This window comes from Oncorhynchus kisutch, linkage group LG28 (assembly GCF_002021735.2).
Source record: "Oncorhynchus kisutch isolate 150728-3 linkage group LG28, Okis_V2, whole genome shotgun sequence".
NCBI lineage: Eukaryota > Metazoa > Chordata > Actinopteri > Salmoniformes > Salmonidae > Oncorhynchus > Oncorhynchus kisutch.
Genome location: NC_034201.2, coordinates 18,531,132 through 18,552,066, shown reverse-complemented (window position 1 = coordinate 18,552,066; position 20,935 = coordinate 18,531,132). Strand labels below are relative to the sequence as shown.

The 20,935-nt window shown below is 42.7% G+C and overlaps 1 protein-coding gene across 1 annotated transcript in view; it reads left to right on the top strand.

The window, feature by feature from the left end:
* Positions 1 to 335: 335 nt before the first annotated feature.
* Positions 336 to 20,935, top strand: part of LOC109873152 (E3 ubiquitin-protein ligase Siah2-like) — a 49,166-nt gene continuing 28,566 nt past the window's right edge. The window contains exon 1 of the mRNA XM_020464718.2: positions 336 to 2,917. Within this exon, the coding sequence (XP_020320307.1) occupies positions 2,519 to 2,917 (399 nt within the window). The 5' untranslated portion in view covers positions 336 to 2,518. The remainder of the gene's footprint in view (positions 2,918 to 20,935) is intronic.

Genomic DNA, 20,935 nt, shown 5'->3' with positions numbered 1-20,935 from the left:
ACATTGTATATAGACTTGTTTATACTGTATTATTGACTGTATGTTTGTTTTACTCCATGTGTAACTCTGTGTCGTTGTATCTGTCGAACTGCTTTGCTTTATCTTGGCCAGGTCGCAATTGTAAATGAGAACTTGTTCTCAACTTGCCTACCTGGTTAAATAAAGGTAAAATAAAATAAATAAATAAATACATGTCTGTATTTGAATTGATATAATGTGGATTTGTATTTTTTTTTCTCTTTCTTACTTCTTTGTGGAATCCCTCTGGCTGTTCTGTTTTTTGTGTTTAGCATGTTTCTGTTTAATAAAAAATAAAAATAAATGTTCTATTTGTCACTTAAAAAAAATATATATATATTATTTTATTACCAATGTAGAAAAGTCTGTATACATACAAAAAGTAAATAAATAGACAATGATAACATATGCTAGGGGGTACAACAAACAACACACATATTGATTGTTTTAACAGCTTTCTTATTGGAAGAATGTAGAATGGTCTTAATGTACTGCTCGAATTCCTTATAGAAAACACGGAAGAGTGTTTTTTTTATTAGTGAATTTACATTTATGAATATGACATTTTACCATTAGCATAATTAGATTTATGGGGTAAAATTGTTTTTCTTTGTCTTTATTATAGTTAAGGAAACCGAGCAGCACATTCTCCCATAAAGAAAGCAAAAGTCATCAAGAATATTAACAGTTATAAAACTGTGAATATCTTTCCATAATTGTTTTACAAGTAGACAATGCCAAAATAAATGCAAAACTGTTTCTGGATGCTCAACACAAAAAGTACAATCAATGTTAATGTATTTTTTGAGTTTCTTCAGGTTCGCAGGGTAATACTTATGGATCATTCTGAAAGAGACCTCTTTGACCTTGTTAACAAGCAAGTATTTGTTTGGTAATAACCAGACTTTTTCCCAACAGATATTAGTGACCAATGTATTCCAGTAACTTGTGACATAAGGAATGGATACAATATCCCTTTTAAATAAAGCACGTATAGATCTGCTGTTCTGAGGGAGCAAGGAGAAACATATTTTCCCTATTGGAGAGTCCACTGGATTAAGCGAGGATAGGTCAAGAAGGTGAGGTCTGGCTTACACCTCTAAATAACATGAGAGTTCCAGATGGAATAGCATCAAAGACTATGGCGAACTCTCTAGGTGTTACAGGGATATTGCTCTGCCTGTGATTATTATTATTTGACCATGCTGGTCATTTATGAACATTTGAACATCTTGGCCATGTTCTGTTATAATCTCTACCCGGCACAGCCAGAAGAGGACTGGCCACCCCTCATAGCCTGGTTCCGCTCTAGGTTTCTTCCTAGGTTTTGGCCTTTCTAGGGAGTTTTTCCTAGCCACCATGCTTCTACACCTGCATTGCTTGCTGTTTGGGGTTTTAGGCTGGGTTTCTGTACAGCACTTTGAGATATCAGCTGATGTACGAAGGGCTATATAAATACATTTGATTTGATAATAATTTATTAACAATCCTTCTGCATTAAAAAGTTGACTCACCAGCAGATATGATTATTGAACACATTCTTAAAAAATAAAGACTTGTTTCTATACAAAATGTCCTTATTGTTCCAAATGAAATACCTACGCGGGGAGAAATTATGTTTTTATATTAACGACCACTCTATGAATACTTGTCTATGAAAAGCATATAATTTTGCAGGAATCTTATCAATGTTATAGTTACAAAGTAACATAAAATTGAGGCCACCAAAACGGGAGAAGATATAATGAGGGATGAAATTCCAAATTGAAGTTGGATTCTTTAAAAAAAAAATTGCCCAACTTATCTTAAAAGTAGGGGAAAAAAATTGAGGCCACCATATTCATATGAGTTCATAATGACAGATTTCCTAATATAATGTGTATGATTTTTCCAGATGAAGTTGAAAAGCACCTGGTCAACTGCTTTACCTATTTTGTTGTCAAGATAAAGGGATGCATAAGGCTGCATAAGTAAGTCTGGAGATACCTTCAGCTTTAGAAAGCAATACTCGACCTTCCAAGGATAAATCCTTCTGCAACCAATGGTTCAACTTCTTTTTGGTTTTTTCAATAATAGGTATAACATTTTATGAGCATCTTTCCTGTTGATCCTTAGATATGGTAATCCCAAGGTATGTTACCTTTTCCTTGACTGGAATATTGCATATAGAGGGTATCACATCGTCTTTAACAGCAAACAATTCTCGCTTATTACGGTTTAGGCTCTGTCTGTGACTACATGTCAACATGTCTGTTGTGTGCACAGTGCGCATTACGTAACCACCCAGGCTCACTTTCTAATTGGTGCAGAAGCTGTCAGTCCAAACCATGCTCTCCAATGGGCTTTCTGCTTTCTATCAAACTCAGACACCATGTTTTGTCCCCGGGGGCTTGGAGATTTCTTGGAGCGTAGTCTGAATGCCACTCAGAGGAGTGCGTAAACAGGAATCTGGGCTTCAGACTCCGCGCTGGGTTTATCCTAAAGAACTGAACTAATCGATATGAGCCGCCCGTCCTCTGCGGGCGGTGGGGGCGGAGGACTCGGTTCCGGGAAAGCAGGCGGAGGAAAGCACGGCGGTTCGGGGGGAGCTGCTGCCTCAGCTGCAGCCGCCGGAGTAGGAGCTGTGGCCGGGTCTGGCTCGGCTCTACCTGTCGCTGCTGTTGCCTTGCCCTCAGCATCGCTACATGGACAATCTGCTGAACTTACAGCCTTGTTCGAGTGCCCGGTTTGTTTTGACTACGTTCTACCACCGATTCTGCAATGCCAGGCCGGACATCTTGTTTGCAACCAATGTCGTCAAAAGCTGAGTTGTTGTCCGACTTGTCGCGGCCCTCTCACCCCGAGTATCAGGAACTTGGCTATGGAAAAAGTTGCTTCTACTCTACCGTTTCCTTGTAAGGTAAATAAAGACAGACATGCGTTGAAGCCGAAATATGCAGTTACATGACTAGCTAGCGTGTTGTACTTATTGCCATGTAGTAGCTAGCCTAGCTACTTAGCTCGCGCACACTTTGACAAGTAGGTGTGCGAGCACCTCGTGCGCTCTCGTCCTGAGATCAAAACATGTTGCTGTTGGGATGATGATGCATGTTTGTAAATCGCTAGGCTGTCGTGTCTGTCCCATCAGATCTCTTCTGCTATATTGTACTTGTGTACTTAGCTATACATTAATCCGAAACAGACAAAGTGTATTCGAACTAAGCAGAGAAGGTTTAGTAGTTGTTGCCACACATGGGTCACTACAGGTGCATATTCTTAACTGCAACAGTGAAGCAGCTAGTTATGATCAATATTGTGTTGTCATCATGGTTAGTCACTTGTCATGTAATTATCAGAGAAGATCCGAATTGAACCGACCACAACATTCAATAATGCCTGGCAAAGTGCAAGAAACCTTTGTCTGAACTAACGTTATGGTCAGATAAAGTGTGTTGTCATTGACTTTGAGTGATTCACCCACAGCGCTTGAGTAAATCAGCTTAATCATTCACACGGTCTTGTATGATCAAAAGACTTTTAAAAGTTATGAAATCAAGACGTTCAATGGTGCAGATGTCATCACACTTATTGCTCAATATCCCAGGGTCCTGAGGGTCAGAGGTCACTGAGTGGAGTGATTGAGGTAAACTTATCTGTGTGAAAAACAGCAACATAAACCCATACAAACAAACACACCCTGACGATTGCACACTTTACATGGTGATGACAGCCTCACAATACACACACAGATCAGATGCCTACATACACATTGATGCTCCCTTTGGATTCCCACATTCTAAACAGAGCAGGTTTCATGTGTACAATTACATTGGCTCTCACTACCCTCATTCATGCTTGCTTGAACCCATTCAGTCAAGCTCTCTTCTTTATAGTAGTGTGAAACACACAGCAGCTCTTGTATCTCCTCTCTCTGTCAGTCAGGCAAGTAGTCGCTCCTGCTCTGTAATGGTGCTCTGATTGCATTACGGAGGCATTCAAGTTGTATCCACGCTCTGTGGTGCTACAATCCTGTCAAAGATGATCCCTGCTTCATCCTCTTTCTCTGGGAGAGGCTAAAGGCTGTGTTAGAGAGAGAAGAAGAGCGAGAAGGGGGTATAAAGAGACAAAGGGCTGGGGCATAATGTGGTAGATGGATATACAGGCAGTTATTTGTCCTCAGGTGTTTTCAGTGGGGTGCTAAGGCTTCTGGCGCAGCACCCAGGCCTGCAGAGACTAACGTTTGAGGGCTGTGTGGATCCCTGCCTACCAGTAATCAGTGAAACAATCTTAATTTCTCAGTAGTACCAACATAGAAACTAAGGCTGTGACAGTCATGGAGTTTTGGATGACGATAATTGGAAAGCCAATACAGCCAATATTATTCGAATAGAAAAAAAAAAATGACTGCATGTGCTGCCATAGAAATGGAATGAATAAAACGAGCATCCCCATCCATGTAAATATTTGCATAATGGGTGGACTGGCAGCCATTGTGAGTGTACCCATAGGAGCAAAGCAGGAAGTAAAATATGTGCTAAAATATGTGCTGTGATGTCAGTTTAGTTTAATCAACCAAAGAATAGATTCCATTGCTTGAGCCACATCAACATCTTTTGAATGAACATTGTACATTACCATGGAAATTATTAAAGCAGGAAGCACCAGTGACTCGGTCTATAAAAAAGTGATCAAATGAAGCAGATGCTAAACTACAGGACTGTTTTGCAAGCACAGACTGGAAAATGTTCCGGGATTCTTCCGATGGCATTGAGGAGTACACCACCAACCAGAAGCCATGGATTACAGGCAACATTCACACTGCACTAAAGGCTAGAGCTGCCACTTTCAAGGAGCGGGACTCTAACCCGGAAGCTTATAAGAAATCCCGCTATGCCCTCCAACGAACCATCAAACAGGCAAAGCGGCAATACAGGACTAAGATTGAATCCTACTACACCGGCTCTGACGCTTGTCGGATGTGGCAGGGCTTGCAAACTATTACAGACTACAAAGGGAAGCACAGCCGAGAGCTGACCAGTGACACAAGCCTACCAGATGAGCTAAGGACCCTGAGACGAAACACCTACCTCTGCAACTGGATCCTGGACTTCCTGATGGTCTGCCCCCAGGTGGTAAGGGTAGGTAACACATTGGCCATGTTGATCCTCAACACGGGGGCCCCTCAGGGGTGTGTGCTCAGTCCCCTCCTGTACTCCCTGTTCACTCAATACTGCACAGCCAGGCACGACACTCCAACATCATCAAGTTTGCTGATGACACAACAGTGCTAGGCCTGATCATTGACAGCGATGAGACAGCCTATAGGGAGGAGGTCAGAGACCTGACCATGTGGTGCAAGGAAAACAACCTCTCCCTAAACTTGATCAAGACAAAGGAGATGATTGTGTACTAAAGGAAAAGAAGGACCGAGCATGCCCCCATTCTCATCGACAGGGCTGTAGTGGAGCAGGTTGAGAGTTTCAAGTTCCTTGGCGACCACATCACCAACGAACTAACATGGTCCAAGCAAACCAAGACAGGCACAACAAACCAAATCAAATCCAATTGATTTATATAGCCCTTCGTACATCAGCTGATATCTCAAAGTGCTGTACAGAAACCCAGCCTAAAACCCCAAACAGCAAGCAATGCAGGTGTAGAAGCACGGTGACTAGGAAAAACTCCCTAGAAAGGCCAAAACCTAGGAAGAAACCTAGAGAGGAACCAGGCTATGAGGGGTGGCCAGTCCTCTTCTGGCTGTGCCGGGTGGAGATTATAACAGAACATGGCCAAGATGTTCAAATGTTCATAAATGACCAGCATGGTCAAATAATAGGTTTGGGACAGGTAGCACGTCCGGTGAACAGGTCAGGATTCCATAGCCGCAGGCAGAACAGTTGAAATTGGAGCAGCAGCATGGCCGGGTGGACTGGGGACAGCAAGGAGTCATCATGCCAGGTAGTCCTGAGGCATGGTCCTAGGGCTCAGGTCCTCCTCCGAGAGAAAGAGAGAATTAGAGAGAGCATACTTAAATTCACACAGGACACCGGATAAGAAGGGAGAAGTACTCCAGATATAACAAACTGACCCTAGCCCCCCGATACAAAAACTACTGCAGCATAAATACTGGAGGCTGAGACAGGAGGGGTCAGGAGACACTGTGGCCCCATCCGATGATACCCCCGGACAGGTCCAAACAGGAAGGATATAACCCCACCCACTTTGCCAAAGCACAGCCCCCACACCACTAGAGGGATATCTTCAACCACCAACCTACCATCCTGAGACAAGGTTGACTATAGCCCACAAAGATCTCCGCCACGGCACAACCCAAGGGGGGCGCCAACCCAGACAGGAAGATCACATCAGTGACTCAACCCACTCAAGTGACGCACCCCTCCTAGGGACGGCATGAAAGAGCACCAGTAAGACAGTGACTGGCCCCTGTAATAGGGTTAGAGGCAGAGAATCCCAGTGGAAAGAGGGGAACCGGCCAGGCAGAGACAGCAAGGGCGGTTCGTTGCTCCAGGGCCTTTCCGTTCACCTTCACACTCCTGGGCCAGACTACACTCAATCATATGACCCACTGAAGAGGGGAGTCTTCAGTAAAGACTTAAAGGTTGAGACCGAGTTTGCGTCTCTCACATGGGTAGACCATTCCATAAAAATGGAGCTCTATAGGAGAAAGCCCTGCCTCCAGCTGTTTGCTTAGAAATTCTAGGGACAATTAGGAGGCCTGCGTCTTGTGACCGTAGCGTACGTGTAGGTATGTACGGCAGGACCAAATCAGAGAGATGGGTAGGAGCAAGCCCATGTAATGCTTTGTAGGTTAGCAGTAAAACCTTGAAATCAGCCCTTGCCTTGACAGGAAGCCAGTGTAGGGAGGCTAGCACTGGAGTAATATGATAAAAAAAAATGGTTCTAGTCAGGATGCTAGCAGCCATATTTAGCACTAACTGAAGTTTATTTAGTCCTTTATCCGGGTAGCCAGAAAGTAGAGCATTGCTGTAGTCTAACCTTGAAGTGACAAAAGCATGGAATAATTTTTCTGCATCATATTTGGACAGAAAGTTTCTGATTTTTGCAATGTTACGTAGATGGCAAAAAGCTGTCCTTGAAACAGTTTTGATATGTTCGTCAAAAGAGAGATCATGGTCCAGAGTAACGCCGAGGTCCTTCAGTTTTATTTGAGACAACTGTACAACCATTAAGATTAATTGTCAGATTCAACAGAAGATCTCTTTGTTTCTTGGGACCTAGAACAAGCATCTCTGTTTTGTCCGAGTTTAAAAGTAGAACGTTTGCATCCATCCACTTCCTTATGTCTGAAACACAGGCTTTTAGCGAGGGCAATTTTGGGGCTTCACCATGTTTCATTGAAATGTACAGCTGTGTGTCATCCACATAGCAGTGAAAGTTAACATTATGTGTTCGAATGACATCCCCAAGAGGTAAAATATATAGTGAAAACAATAGTGGTCCTAAAACGGAACCTTGAGGAACACCGACATTTACAGTTGATTTGTCTAGATAAGATCTAAACCAGGCCAGAACTTGTCCGTGTAGACCAATTTGGGTTTCCAATCTCTCCAAAAGAATGTGGTGATCGATGGTATCTAAAGCAGCACTAAGGTCTAGGAGCATGAGGAAAGATGCAGAGCCTCGGTCTGATGCCATTAAAAGGTCATTTACCACCTTCACAAGTACAGTCTCAGTGCTATGATGGGATCTAAAACCAGACTGAAGCATTTCATATACATTGTTTGTCTTCAGGAAGGCAGGAATGGAAGATTTGATATAGGCTGATTAGTTTTTTATATTTTCTGGGTCAAGGTTTGGCTTTTTCAAGAGATGGTTTATTACTGCCACTTTTAGTGAGTTTGGTACCTATTCGGTGGATAGAGAGCCGTTTATTATGTTCAACATAGGAGGGCCAAGCACAGGAAGCAGCTCTTTCAGTAGTTTAGTTGGAGTAGGGCCCAGTATGCAGCTTGAAGGTTTAGAGGCCATGATTATTTTCATCATTGGGTCAAGAGATATAGTACTAAAACACTTGAGTGTCTCTCTTGATCCTAGGTCCTGGCAGAGTTGTGCAGACTCAGGACAACTGAGCTTTGAAGGAATACGCAGATTTAAAGAGGAGTCCGTAATTTGCTTTCTAATAATCATGATCTTTTCCTCAAAGAAGTTCATTAATTTATTACTGCTGAAACGAAAGCCATCCTCACTTGGGGAATGCTGCTTTTTAGTTAGCTTTGCGACAGTATCAAAAATACATTTTGGATTGTTCTTTTTTCCTCAATTAAGTTAGGATGATTGAGCAGCAGTGAGGGCTCTTCGGTACTGTCTTTCCAGTTTGGTGTGGCGCCATTTCCGTTCCAATTTTCTGGAAGCTTGCTTCAGAGCTCGGATATTTTCTGTATACCAGGGAGCTAGTTTCTTATGATAAATGTTTTTAGGGGTACAACTGCATCTAGGGTATTGCGCAAGGTTAAATTGAGTTCCTCAGTTAGGTGGTTAACTGATTTTTGTTCTCTGACGTCCTTGGGTAGGCAGAAGGAGTCTGGAAGGGCATCAAGGATTTTTTGTGTTGTCTGGGAATTTATAGCACTACTTTGGATGCTCCTTGGTTGGGGTCTGAGCAAATTATTTGTTGCAATTGCAAACATGATGGTATATAAATAAAATAAAATTGTGGTCCGATAGTCCAGGACTATGAGGAAAAACATTAAGATCCATAACATTTATTCCATGGGACAAAACTAGGTCCAGAGTATGACTGTGACAGTGAGTAGGTCCAGAGTCATGTTGGACAACACCCACTGAGTCGATGATGGCTCCGAAAGCCTTTTGGAGTGGGTCTGTGGACTTTTCCATGTGAATATTAAAGTCACCAAAAAGTAGAATATTATCTGCTTTGACTACAAGGTCCGATAGGAATTCAAGGAACTCAATGAGGAATGCTGTATACGGCCCAGGAGGCCTGTAAACAGTAGCTATAAAAAGTGATTGAGTAGGCTGCATAGATTTCATGACTAGAAGCTCAAAAGACGAACATGTAATTTTTTATTGTAAATTGAAATTTGCTATCGCAGATGTTAGCAACACCTCCGCCTTTGCAGGATGCACGGGGGATATGGTCACTAGTGTAACCAGGAGGTGAGGCCTCATTTAACACAGTAAATTCATCAGGCTTAAGCCATGTTTCAGTCAGGCCAATCACATCAAGATTATGATCAGTGATTAGTTAATTCACTATAACTGCCTTTGAAGTAAGGGATCTAACATTAAGTAGCCCTATTTTGAGATGTGAGGTATCACGATCTCTTTCAATAATGGCAGGAATGGAGGAGGTCTTTATCCTAGTGAGATTGCTAAGGCGAACACCACCACCCAACCTAGGTTGAGGCACAGACACGGTCTCAATGGGGATAGCTGAGCTGACTACACTGACTGTACTAGTGGCAGACTCCACTAAGCTGGCAGGCTGGCTAACAGCCTGCTACCTGGCCTGCGCCCTATTTCATTGTGGAGCTAGAGGAGTTAGAGCCCTGTCTATGTTGGTAGATAAGATGAGAGCACCCCTCCAGCTAGGATGGAGTCCGTCACTCCTCAGCAGGCGAGGCTTGGTCCTGTTTGTGGGTGAGTCCCAGAAAGAGGGCCAATTATCTACAAATCCTATCTTTTGGGAGGGGCAGAAAACAGTTTTCAACCAGCGATTGAGTTGTGAGACTCTGCTGTAGAGCTCATCACTCCCCCTAACTGGGGGGAGAGACAATTACTCAATGCCGACAGATCTTTCTAGCTGATTTACACGCTGAAGCTAACCTATTCCCCCTCAGGAGACTGAAAATATTTGTCATGGGTCCTCAGATCCTCAAAAGGTTCTACAGCTGCACCATCGAGAGCATCCTGACGGGTTGCATTACTGCCTGATACGGCAACTACTCGGCCTCTGACTGCAAGGCACTACAGAGGGTAGTTCGTACGGCCCAGTACATCACCGGGGTCAAGCTTCCTGCCATCCAGGACCTCTACACCAGGCGGTGTCAGAGGAAGGCCCTAACAATTGTCAGACTCCAGCCACCCTAGTCATAGATTGTTTTCCCTGCTACCGTACGGCATGCGGTACCGGAGTGCTAGGTCTAGGTCCAAGAGCCTTCTAAACAGCTTCTACCCCTAAGCCATAAGACTCCTGAACAGCTAATCAAATGGCTACCCAGACTATTTGCACTGTCCCCCCCTCCTTCTACCCTGCTGCTACCCACTGTTATTATCTATGCATAGTCACTTTTTAATAACTCTACCTACATGTACATATTACTTCAATTACCTCGACACAGATGCGCCCGCACGTGGACTCTGTACCTTTACCCCCTGTATATAGCCCCTCTATTGTTATTTATTGCTGCTCTTTAATTATTTGTTTTTCTTATCCCGTTTTTCTTAAAACAGCGTTAAGGGCTTGTAAAATAAGCATTTTACGGAGCATGTGACAAATAAAATTAGATTTGAGTTGATTGCTTCGCAATACCAGACAGCCATTGTGATTGTACCCATGATTTTACCAGTCAAATTGCCAGGGTCAGAGGTTCCAAGCCTGTTCTGTTCATTCTATTTCTATTTGTTATTATGACGGTTATTTTATTTTCATGACAGTCTTCATCCATAACCGTCAGTTATACACTATTTGTGCCAGCCCTAGTCGAAACCTTAACCCTCTCTAACCTCCACTGGGGACAGGTATCCCTATGACAGGCAACAGCACAGGATCCAAACCTAGACATTACAGCTCTTGTTCTACCAGTAATGGTTCCTCAGAATGGCTGTGTTTACCTTCTCTAAAGCTGCAGCCCACTGCTCCACTGTGTTATATGGTGTTTTTATGCAGGTCCATTTCCTCAGGAGCAGCTCCATATTTAGGCTACATCTCTGATAGGCTTTTTGGACATCCTCCTCTATCTAGTGAGCTCTGTTTTATGTAACTACTTTTAATGTCTTTTGGACTTTTTCAAGCCAAGCCCTTTCCTCTCTCCTGGTGTTAGTGTTGTAACAGTCTCTGCGTTTGGCCTGCAGCGGCCACACTGTGTAATGGGATTAGACATGGATATGAGGAGCCCCAGGCCTGCCTTCCTGCCTGCATGGACTAACAGTTTATTTTGGGTAGGAGTCCGTCTATTCTGGACCGGTTCTTCTGCGGTTTGTTGTTGTTTACACACACTGTGCATTGCCTGCACTCAACTGCCTGGCTTCCTGATGGGGTTTATCATTGGCTACAAGTAAACAGACACATACCCAATCCTTTCTGCACCCCTTTAATCACATCCCTTATCTGAGTGATTTCAGAGTGGCAGAGCCTGATTGCAGCAGCCAGGGGACCACAGACACTAACCTAATTAGCCTATACATACTAGGAGTGGCATTTGCACCATAATAATGTTTCATTCTCGCTCACTCACACACAACAGGTAGGCCTACACACAAACCCTCTAACACACATATCCTCCCAGACACACACACACTCACCTTGTGCAAAGCCTCCAATCCCCAATCTCATAATTAATAATCTGAACCCCGCATTAGAGGACAGGGGAACTAATAGGCTACTTTGAAGCAAGGTAAGGACATGCCTCATAAATGTATTAAAACATTCAATTAAGTATATGTTTTCAAAATGCATACAGCCTCCAGCTCATTGCAAAGTGTTGTGACGCTGATGAAGCCTGCCTTCCTTTGCTGTTTTATGCCTCTTCAAAACAACTGGGAATTCGGATATCTCAGACTTCCAACTGGGAACTAGGAAAGACCACTAGGCACTGGGGAAACTAACTTCGATTGGGAAAAATGGTTTTGGACGGTCATCTAACTTGGAATTCCAACTCGGCAACTCAAGCCTCTTTCTAGAGCTCTAACTTTCTGACCTGAAGATTACCGACTAGTGATGCACCGATATGACGTTTTTGGCCAATACCGATATCCGATATATACAATATTTTCCTTACCAAAATAAAAACGGTACTGATAACCGATATTTAAAAAATGTAGCGCCGTTTTAAACATTCTAGTACAGTTAACTATTTAACACGCACACACATGGACGCAGCGGTCCAAGGCACTGCATCTCAGTGCAAGAGTGGTCACTACAGTCCCTGGTTAGAATCCAGGCTGTATCACATCCAGCCGTGATTGGGAGTCCCATAGGGCGGCACACAGTTGGCCCAGCGTCAGCCGGGTAGGCCGTCATTGTAAAGAAAAATGTGTTCTTAGTGCGTAGTTAAATAAAGTTTACACACACCACACTGACGCAAAAATTATTTTGTTGGCATTTACGTATGTCCCCATTACTTGTTGACCAATCAGGATCAGAATATGATTGCACATCACATAACTTAACTGTTCATACATTTTTTACGTACTTTTTACACATTGATAACACTAACTCGTATTTCATATGTCACAACGATTCATCAATACATATGCTATGATACTGGTAAAGTTGTCTAGCGCACCTACAGTGCTGGTCATAAAAAAAAGTTAGCTAGCTCATGGATGAAAACTATGTTCTTCCCCAAAAACAAAGCAAAACGACATCTATTTCAGTAGCTATAGTTAGCTAGGTGTCATCATCTAAAATAACCCTAATTTATAAGACAGTTCTTTTCTCTTTTTTCTTTTTTGATTAATGGTGGTCGGACCCATCTATGTGAAGCTAGCCACATTAAGGATTAGTGGACTTTGCGGCTAGCCTTCAAAATAAAGGTATGGCATAATTCTACTATTTGTATTAATTTCCATTACTGTCAATGACATACTTTTATTTTGAAGGCAAGCCGCAAATTCCACTTTTGTGTCTAATCCTTATTGTGGCTAGCTTCACAACACATAACCCGGTTCGGTAGAGCCTCACCAGCCAGATGAAGCTAGCTGGCTGTTTATCACGTAAGCTTTGGGCAACAGGGTTAATTAGCAGGCTAGCTATTTATTTTCATAAACTGAAGTTCAATTTCAATAGGCAAACAACAAGTGGCTACCTAGCTAATATCTACTCACAAGGATTAATTGTTAAGAATAATGAAAATGACTACAGTTTCTACTGGTCATTGTTTTCAGGCTGGTTGTATTGGTGCTCGCTAGCTACCACAGATGTTGCGGTCGGAAAAATCATTCTTTATTACCAATGCGGTATTGTTAACACATCGTTCGTGGCCGACTTTTGCTTGTTTGCAGACTTTTTTTGTACAGCTTTGGCAGTGCTACTGTATGTTTTTTGACACGCAAAGACCCAAACAGCGTTCCATAGCATGTTGTGAAGCTAATAGCAGTGACACTATTACTGTGTAACTCCGGTAGGGCAACATCTGAAAAATAGCGCACTTGCTTGTGGTTACCCGTGCTCGACCACTCGGCGAAAGCCAACATCACCCACGACAGAAGAAACAGTTGATTGTCAAGAGCAACGAATTCCATTATCTTGGCTTTAATTGATTTCGCCTTTGAGTTGTCTCGCTGAAATGTACTTACTCTTTCAAATGACTGCTCGACTTGTTGACTGCTCGATCCACACAGCAGACATTGTGGGCTAGGTTGGGGATGCTGTTGTTGCACATGAAGTGCAAAATTTTACATGGCATCATTATGTCATGTAACTACGTTATATAGGTATTCACGGCAGCTTTGACATCGGTTTTTAACATCGGCATTAAACTAGATATCGGGCCGATACCGATGTTGGCATTTTTAGCTAATATCGGCCGATTGCGATATGTTCACCTATATATCGTGCATCCCTATTACGGACGACATGATTTGACCATATTTTTGGTCAAATCATTTGTCTTGAAAGCACCACAAGATGCTTCAGCACCAACAGCAGCTCTTGGGTTGTCTGACAGATTTTCCACTCAAAGGCTATGTATCTGTATACTGTAGGCTTACACGTGTGATAAATAAGATGCGTAAAGAATATACTGTACAAATGCGCCAGTTTAATTCCACTACATTATGCAAATTAACCTATAGACCGATTTATATATGACCAGTCAAATGTATTTCCATCGACTGGTATTTCCATCAATTAATAGGCTAAAAAGCATGATTTCGCAATGGGATTTTTTTTCTTCTTCTCCCGGACAATTGTCCGGCACCAATATTATATATCTGCTTTTCAATTTCTTTCCAGGCAATTAGCCCTAGACTCAGGTGAGTTAGAGCAGGGTGACCCAGACCTAGACCCGGTTTATGAGATCTGTGATGATACCGAGAATAGTTTATAGTCTGATTTCACGGTGCAAGTGTTGTCGGAACATTCTCTTTTTGGGAGAAGCAACACTGTTAGCAGGTTGAGATTTGTCTTTCATATGTTTCTTGATTGATTATCCCAACACAGTACACATTTTAATTGGATGTGTCAGGTGTGTATTGAATGACTGGTTATGAGGTGCTATCAAATTAAGTCTGGTCATTCCACCCTGCAGCATACCCCTTGCGGTTGCGTGCCCTGTAGCGCTGTGCTGGCCTGACTAGTCACTCCTGCGCTCCATTGCATGCTAACACTAATGACAGGCTCACTGATCCTACACTACCATTCTGCCTCTATGACCCCATGTTATTTTTAGAAGCAGGCAATGTGACATCTGCTTTGCATACTCCTCTGCTCCCTGAGACACAGGGAGCAGGCACACACTGTGTGTGTGTGTGTGTGTGTGTTTCACTAACATCAGTGTATGGGTCAGTGGTCACAGGAGGCAGTGGTGTCATTAAAGGGATAGTTCTCCCGAAATACAATGACACATTGGTTTCCTTATTCTGTTAGCAGTCAAGGTATGAACAAGGTATAACAGCAATCCAGGCTTTGGTTTAATTTCCCTGGCAGTGGCTGGCACAGTTTTCAATTGCTATGCAATTGCAATGGCACAAATCCCATCAAGTCATTGGACCAATATTATCATTTTTCACACATCATGTTCAAATCATCTATGTGACTGAGTTTCTATTGTTTTTTTGGATTGATGTGTGAAAAATGCTAATGTTGGTCCCATGACTTGAATGGTATTTGTGCCACAAATACTAAAACATTAGCATTTGAAAACAGTGCCAGAGAAGTAAATGAAAGCATGGATTGCTGTCAAACCCTGTCCATAAATCAAAATGTAACTTGGGTGAACTATCCCTTTAAAATCGATAGAGTAGGACTCCTGCTGAGGTGTGTGTATGAGCAGGGCTGATGTATGATGGATGGTAGTAAAGCTCAGCTGTGGTGTAGATGGAGCGGCTGTTCAGTTGGTGTGTTTTACAGTAGTGTTAGCTGCTTCCCCACTTTGGATGTTTTTGGATTATTTGGCTATTTATTGAGTGAATCATTGCATACATTTTGCATTAATTTATGAATTTGTTTTTTTGTGTTTGCATTTTTAAGTATTTAGGATGTCGAAAGCCAAGTGAGGTGTTAGGAAGTAGGAAGGCGCAATGTTTGTTGTGGTTGATTTTCAGGGAATTTACTTCTCTAGGGTAGGGGGCAGCATTTGGAATTTTGGATGAAAAGCGTTCCTAAATTAAACTGCCTTCTACTCAGGCCCAGAAGATAGGATATGCATATAATTGGTAGATTTGGATAGAAAACACTCTAAAGTTTCCAAAACTGTTAAAATAGTGTCTGAGTATAACAGAACTGATTTGGCAGGCGAAAACCTGAGAAATATCCATTCAGGAAGTAGGATTTCTTTTGTTGTTGTAGTTTTCTATTCAATGCCATTACAGTATCCATTGACTTAGGACTCAAATTGCAGTTCCTATGCCTTCCACTAGATGTCAACAGTCTTTAGAAATGGTTTCAGGCTTGTATTCTGAAAAATTAGGGAGTAAGAGCAGTCTGAATGAGTAGACCCTTCTGTGTCACAGAGCTTTTTCATGCGTGCGACCAAGAGAGTGCCTTTCTTGTTTACCTTTTATATTGACAGCATTATTGTCCAGTTGAAATATTATCGATTATTTAGGCTAAAAACAACCTGAGGATTGATTATGAACATCGTTTGAAATGTTTCTACGAACTTTACGGACACAATTTAGATTTTTTGTGTGCCTGTTGTGACTGCATTTGAGCATGTGGATTACTGCAGAAAACACACCAACAAAATGGAGGTTTTTGGAAAAAAAGACTTTATCGAACAAAAGGAACATTTATTGAATAAATGAATGTCTTCTGAGTGCAACCATATGAAGATCATCAAAGGTAAGTGATTAATTTTATCTCTATTTCTGACTTGTGTAACTCTTCTACTTGGCTGGTTACTGTTTGTAATGATTTGTCTGCTGGGCTATGTTCTCAAATAATTGTACGGTATGCTTTTGCCGTAAAGCATTTTTTAAATCTGACACCGTGGTTGGATACACAAGAAGTTAATCTTTAAACCTATGTAAAATAGTTGTATCTTTTCTGAATTATTATAATGAGTATGTCTGTTTTTGAATTTGGCGCTCTGCAATCTCACTGGATGTTGGCCAGGTGGGATGCTAGCGTCCCACATACCCTAGAGAGGTTAATCAGCTGCTCTCTACAGCAATATGTCTATAGCGCCACAATCTCCTACTGGAGGGAACCAGAACTGCAATGCAGTGTTTTTTTTTAGACCACCAATTTAAATGATAGTCATCATTTGGAAATGAAATGGAATTGCCAATAAAAAGTGAGTTTATAATAACTCATGCAGGGAAGATGTAGTATGATGAGCTGTCTCACCATGGGGGTTTCTAATGGGGATTTGATTAAGCCAGCATTAGCTGTCTGGATCTCACTACTGCTATCTTGTTAAGTGTGTGATTTAATGAAACTGGATTGTGAGCAGACACTTAAGTACTCTTTTCTTCTCTCTCCTCAGTCTTTCCCTGCCTCCTCTGCTTTCCTTCAAAGCCATCATCTACATTTCACACTCAGTCAACCTGAAAATCTCATCTCATCCTATCCACGAACACATTCTCCTCATGTCTCCCTCATGTCTCCAGATGTGTGTGTGCGCGTGTGTTCTTGCAAAGAAGCGCTGGCAGACTGACAATCCAGCATCCCCTCTCCCCTCTGAAGTGTTGCTCTCCTGTGTGTGTGTGTGTGTGTGTGTGTGTGTGTGTGTGTGTGTCAGCGCTGTGATTGACAGGTGCGTTTCTGTGTTGATGAGGACTTGGGGTTATAGTTGAGGTAGTCTCTCTAGCCCAGGTCTCTACAACCCTGTTCCTGGAGAGCTACCCTCCTGTAGGTTTTCGCTCCAACCCCAGTTGTAACTAACCTGATTCAGATTATCAACCAGCTAATTATTAGAATCGGGTGCACTAGTTTAGGGATGGAACAAAAATTTACTGGACGGTAGCTCTCCAGGAACAGGGTTGGAGAAGCCTACTCTAGCCTGAGTCATATAACATCTCAGCCTCCCTGCAACCCTGTCTGTTTGCGTGTATTGATTGCCCCAGTAGTGTAATATGCTTTCCTTGGATAAATCTATTGAATTTGTATGTCGAAAAATCCAATTCCATCCCAATAACATATTGTTCTGATGTGTGTGTATACAGTAGGGCAGGCAACCATGGTCCTGGAGTGCCGCAGGCACTTCATGTTTTTGATTTAATTGACCTGGAAGACCAGGTGTGTTGAATTTAGGTAATCACTGAACTGAATAATTAGCTCAGCTGATCAGGTGTGGTGCCTAGTTGGAACACAATCCTGTAGTACCTGCAGCACTCCAGGAACAGGGTTGCCTACCCCAGTGGTAGGGAGTGTACAGTCGTGGCCAAAAGTTTTGAGAATGACACAAATATTTTACACACAGTTTGCTGGTTCAGTGTCTTTAGATATTTTTGTTAGATGTTACTATGGTATACTGAAGTATTTTATTTGACATTTATTTAACTAGGCTAGTCAGTTAAGAACAAATTCTTATTTTCATGTATAATTACAACCATTTCATACGTGTCAAAGGCTTTTATTGACAATTACATGAAATTGTAACAGTCTATTTGCCGTGTTGACTCTTCTTTTTCAAGACCTCTGCAATCCACCCTGGCATGCTGTCAATTAACTTCTGGGCCACATCCTGACAGATGGCAGCCCATTCTTGCATAATCAATGCTTGGAGTTTGTCAGAATGTGTGCGTTTTTGTTTGTCCACCCACCTCATGAGGATTGACCACAAGTTCTCAATGGGATTAAGGTCTGGGGAGTTTCCTGGCCATGGACCCAAAATATCGATGTTTTGTTCCCCGAGCCACTTAGTTATCACTTTTGCCTTATGGCAAGGTGCTTCATAATGCTGGAAAATGCATTGTTCATCACCAAACTGTTCCTGGATGGTTGGGAGAAGTTGCTCTCGGAGGATGTGTTGGTACCATTCTTTATTCATGGCTGTGTTCTTAGGCAAAATTGTGAGTGAGTCCACTCCCTTGGCTGAGAAGCATCCCCACACATGAATGGTCTCAGGATGCTTTACTGTTGGCATGACACAGGACTGATGGTAGCTCTCACCTTGTCTTCTCTGGACAAGCTTTTTTCCTGATGCCCCAAACAATCGGAAAGGGGATTCATCAGAGAAAATGACTTTACCCCAGTCCTCAGCAGTCCATTCCCTGTACCTTTGCAGAATATCAGTCTGTCCCTGATGTTTTTCCTGGAGAGAAGTGGCTTCTTTGCTGCCCTTCTTGACACCAGGTCATCCTCCAAAAGTCTTCGCCTCACTGTGCGTGCAGATGCACTCACACCTGCCTGCTGCCATTCCGGAGCAAGCTCTGTACTGGTGGTGCCCCGATCCCGCAGCTGAATCAAGTTTAGAAGACGGTCCTGGCGCTTGCTGGACTTTCTTGGGCGCCCTGAAGCCTGCTTCACCACAATTTAACCACTTTCTTGATGGTCTGATAAATGGTTGATTATGGTGCAATCTTACTGGCAGAAATATCCTTGCATGTGAAGCCCCTTTTGTGTAAAGCAATGAGGAGGGCACATGTTTCCTTCCAGGTAACCATGGTTGACAGAGGAAGAACAATGATTCCATGCACCACCTTCCTTTTGAAGCTTCCAGTCTGTTATTCGAACTCAATCAGCATGACAGAGTGATCTCCAGCCTTGTCCTCGTCAACACTCACACCTGTGTTTACGAGAGAATCACTGACATGATGTTAGATGGTCCTTTTGTGGCAGGGCTGAAATGCATTGGAAATGTTTTTGGGGGATTCAGTTCATTTGCATGGCAATCTGATCACTCTTCATAACATTCTGGAGTATATGCAAATTGCCATCACACAAACTGAAGCAGCAGACTTTGTGAAAATCTATATTTGTGTCATTCTCAAAACCTTTGGCCACAACTGAAGGTGTTTTGTTTACGCAGTGTGTATTCGTCAGGCCCCTGAATGGGATTTATTTTACTGGAACCAATTGTCATCATGCTGCTGTTAGCAGCCTGGGCTTGGTGGAGGTGGGATGTACTTGAATGAATGTCCTGAAAACAAAAGAACATGATCTCTCTGCTCTATAAGCCCCTAGCCTGGCTACCTCCTCCTCCTCTGTCCCTTTCTATTATACTGCTGAATCACAATGACCATATTATCAATTCCTCCTTGTAATTCTTCCTCGTCCTCTATCCTCCCTCCCCGCCTCCTTCTCTTCTCCATATTTTCCTATCCTCTTTTTCCCTCTTCTTCCTCCCTCTCTCAGCCCTCAACTTGTCTCTCTCTTCCACTCTCCTTCCTCTCTTCTCCTCCTCGTCCTCCTCCCTCTCTCCTGTGTGTGAGGAGTCATTAATCTAAGCCAGAGCGATGGTCACTCTTGACTGCACCATAAACTCTCATCCGTCAGCACTTAATTGAATTGCCGGGTGTTTAAGAACACTGAGAACCCATCTCTCTCTGCGCTATCATTGTATAATGCCTTTTTCCCCTTCATTTTCTCTATCTATCATGCTTTTTCTCGTTATTTTCACTCCCTTTCCAGTTGTACTCTTTATCCCCTCTCTCCTTCTCACTCCTTCCCTTTGGTCTCACGCTTTAATCAGTCAGAATTTGGCAGTAGTGGAGGCTTGTGGTCCCTTTTGGGTTAATAGGCATCCAGTTCGTCCTTATCTGTGGCACTTGTCCATGTTGCAGTATATGTGTGTGCGTGCATGTGTTTGTGTGTGAGTCGTTCCATGTCATTTCAGCAAGCCATGACACTCATCATCTTAGATTGTTCTGAAATTGGTTTTCTACCTAAAGTTTCAAAGAAAATGTTGACAAACAAAACACGAGACCAGCAAAATCACTTACAAGATGGCACTGCATTGGATAGCTGCAGTCTTATGGGCTCCTGAACAATTCTTAAATTGTGTTTCTTTTTTTGTACGTAATGTTTCCGGCATAACTGAAATGACCGAAAACATTACGTACAAAAAAAGGGACCAATTTCAGAACAATCTAAGATGATGAGTGTCATGGACATTAGAACAGCGATCACTAACCCTGATTTGGATGAATATTTCTACTTCAACGAGTTGGCAGCTCTGGATGTTATGTTTACCCTGGACCAGGCCCTTATCCCCGGGACTCGAAAGAGAGGCGTGATGATTAGACTATGTGGTCGAGCATCTAGACCACCCGTGCCCTTGTTTTGTTGTCGAACGTACAATCACTAGAGAACAAACTGGATGGGCTCCGTTCAAGACTATCTTATCAATGGGACCTGAACAACTGTCATGTCCTATGTTTCTTTGAGTCGTGGCTGAACAAGGACATGGATTATATACACCTACTGTAGCTGCTTTTCCATGCCTCGTCAACGTCCAGATGGCAGCCTCTGGTAAGCTGAGAGGGGGAGTGGTGTGTCCCTTTGTTAACATCAATTGGTGTGCGATCTCTAATGTTAAGGAAGTCTCAAGTTTTTGCTCACCTGGGTTAGAATACCTCATGATAAGCTGCAGACCGTATTTACCAA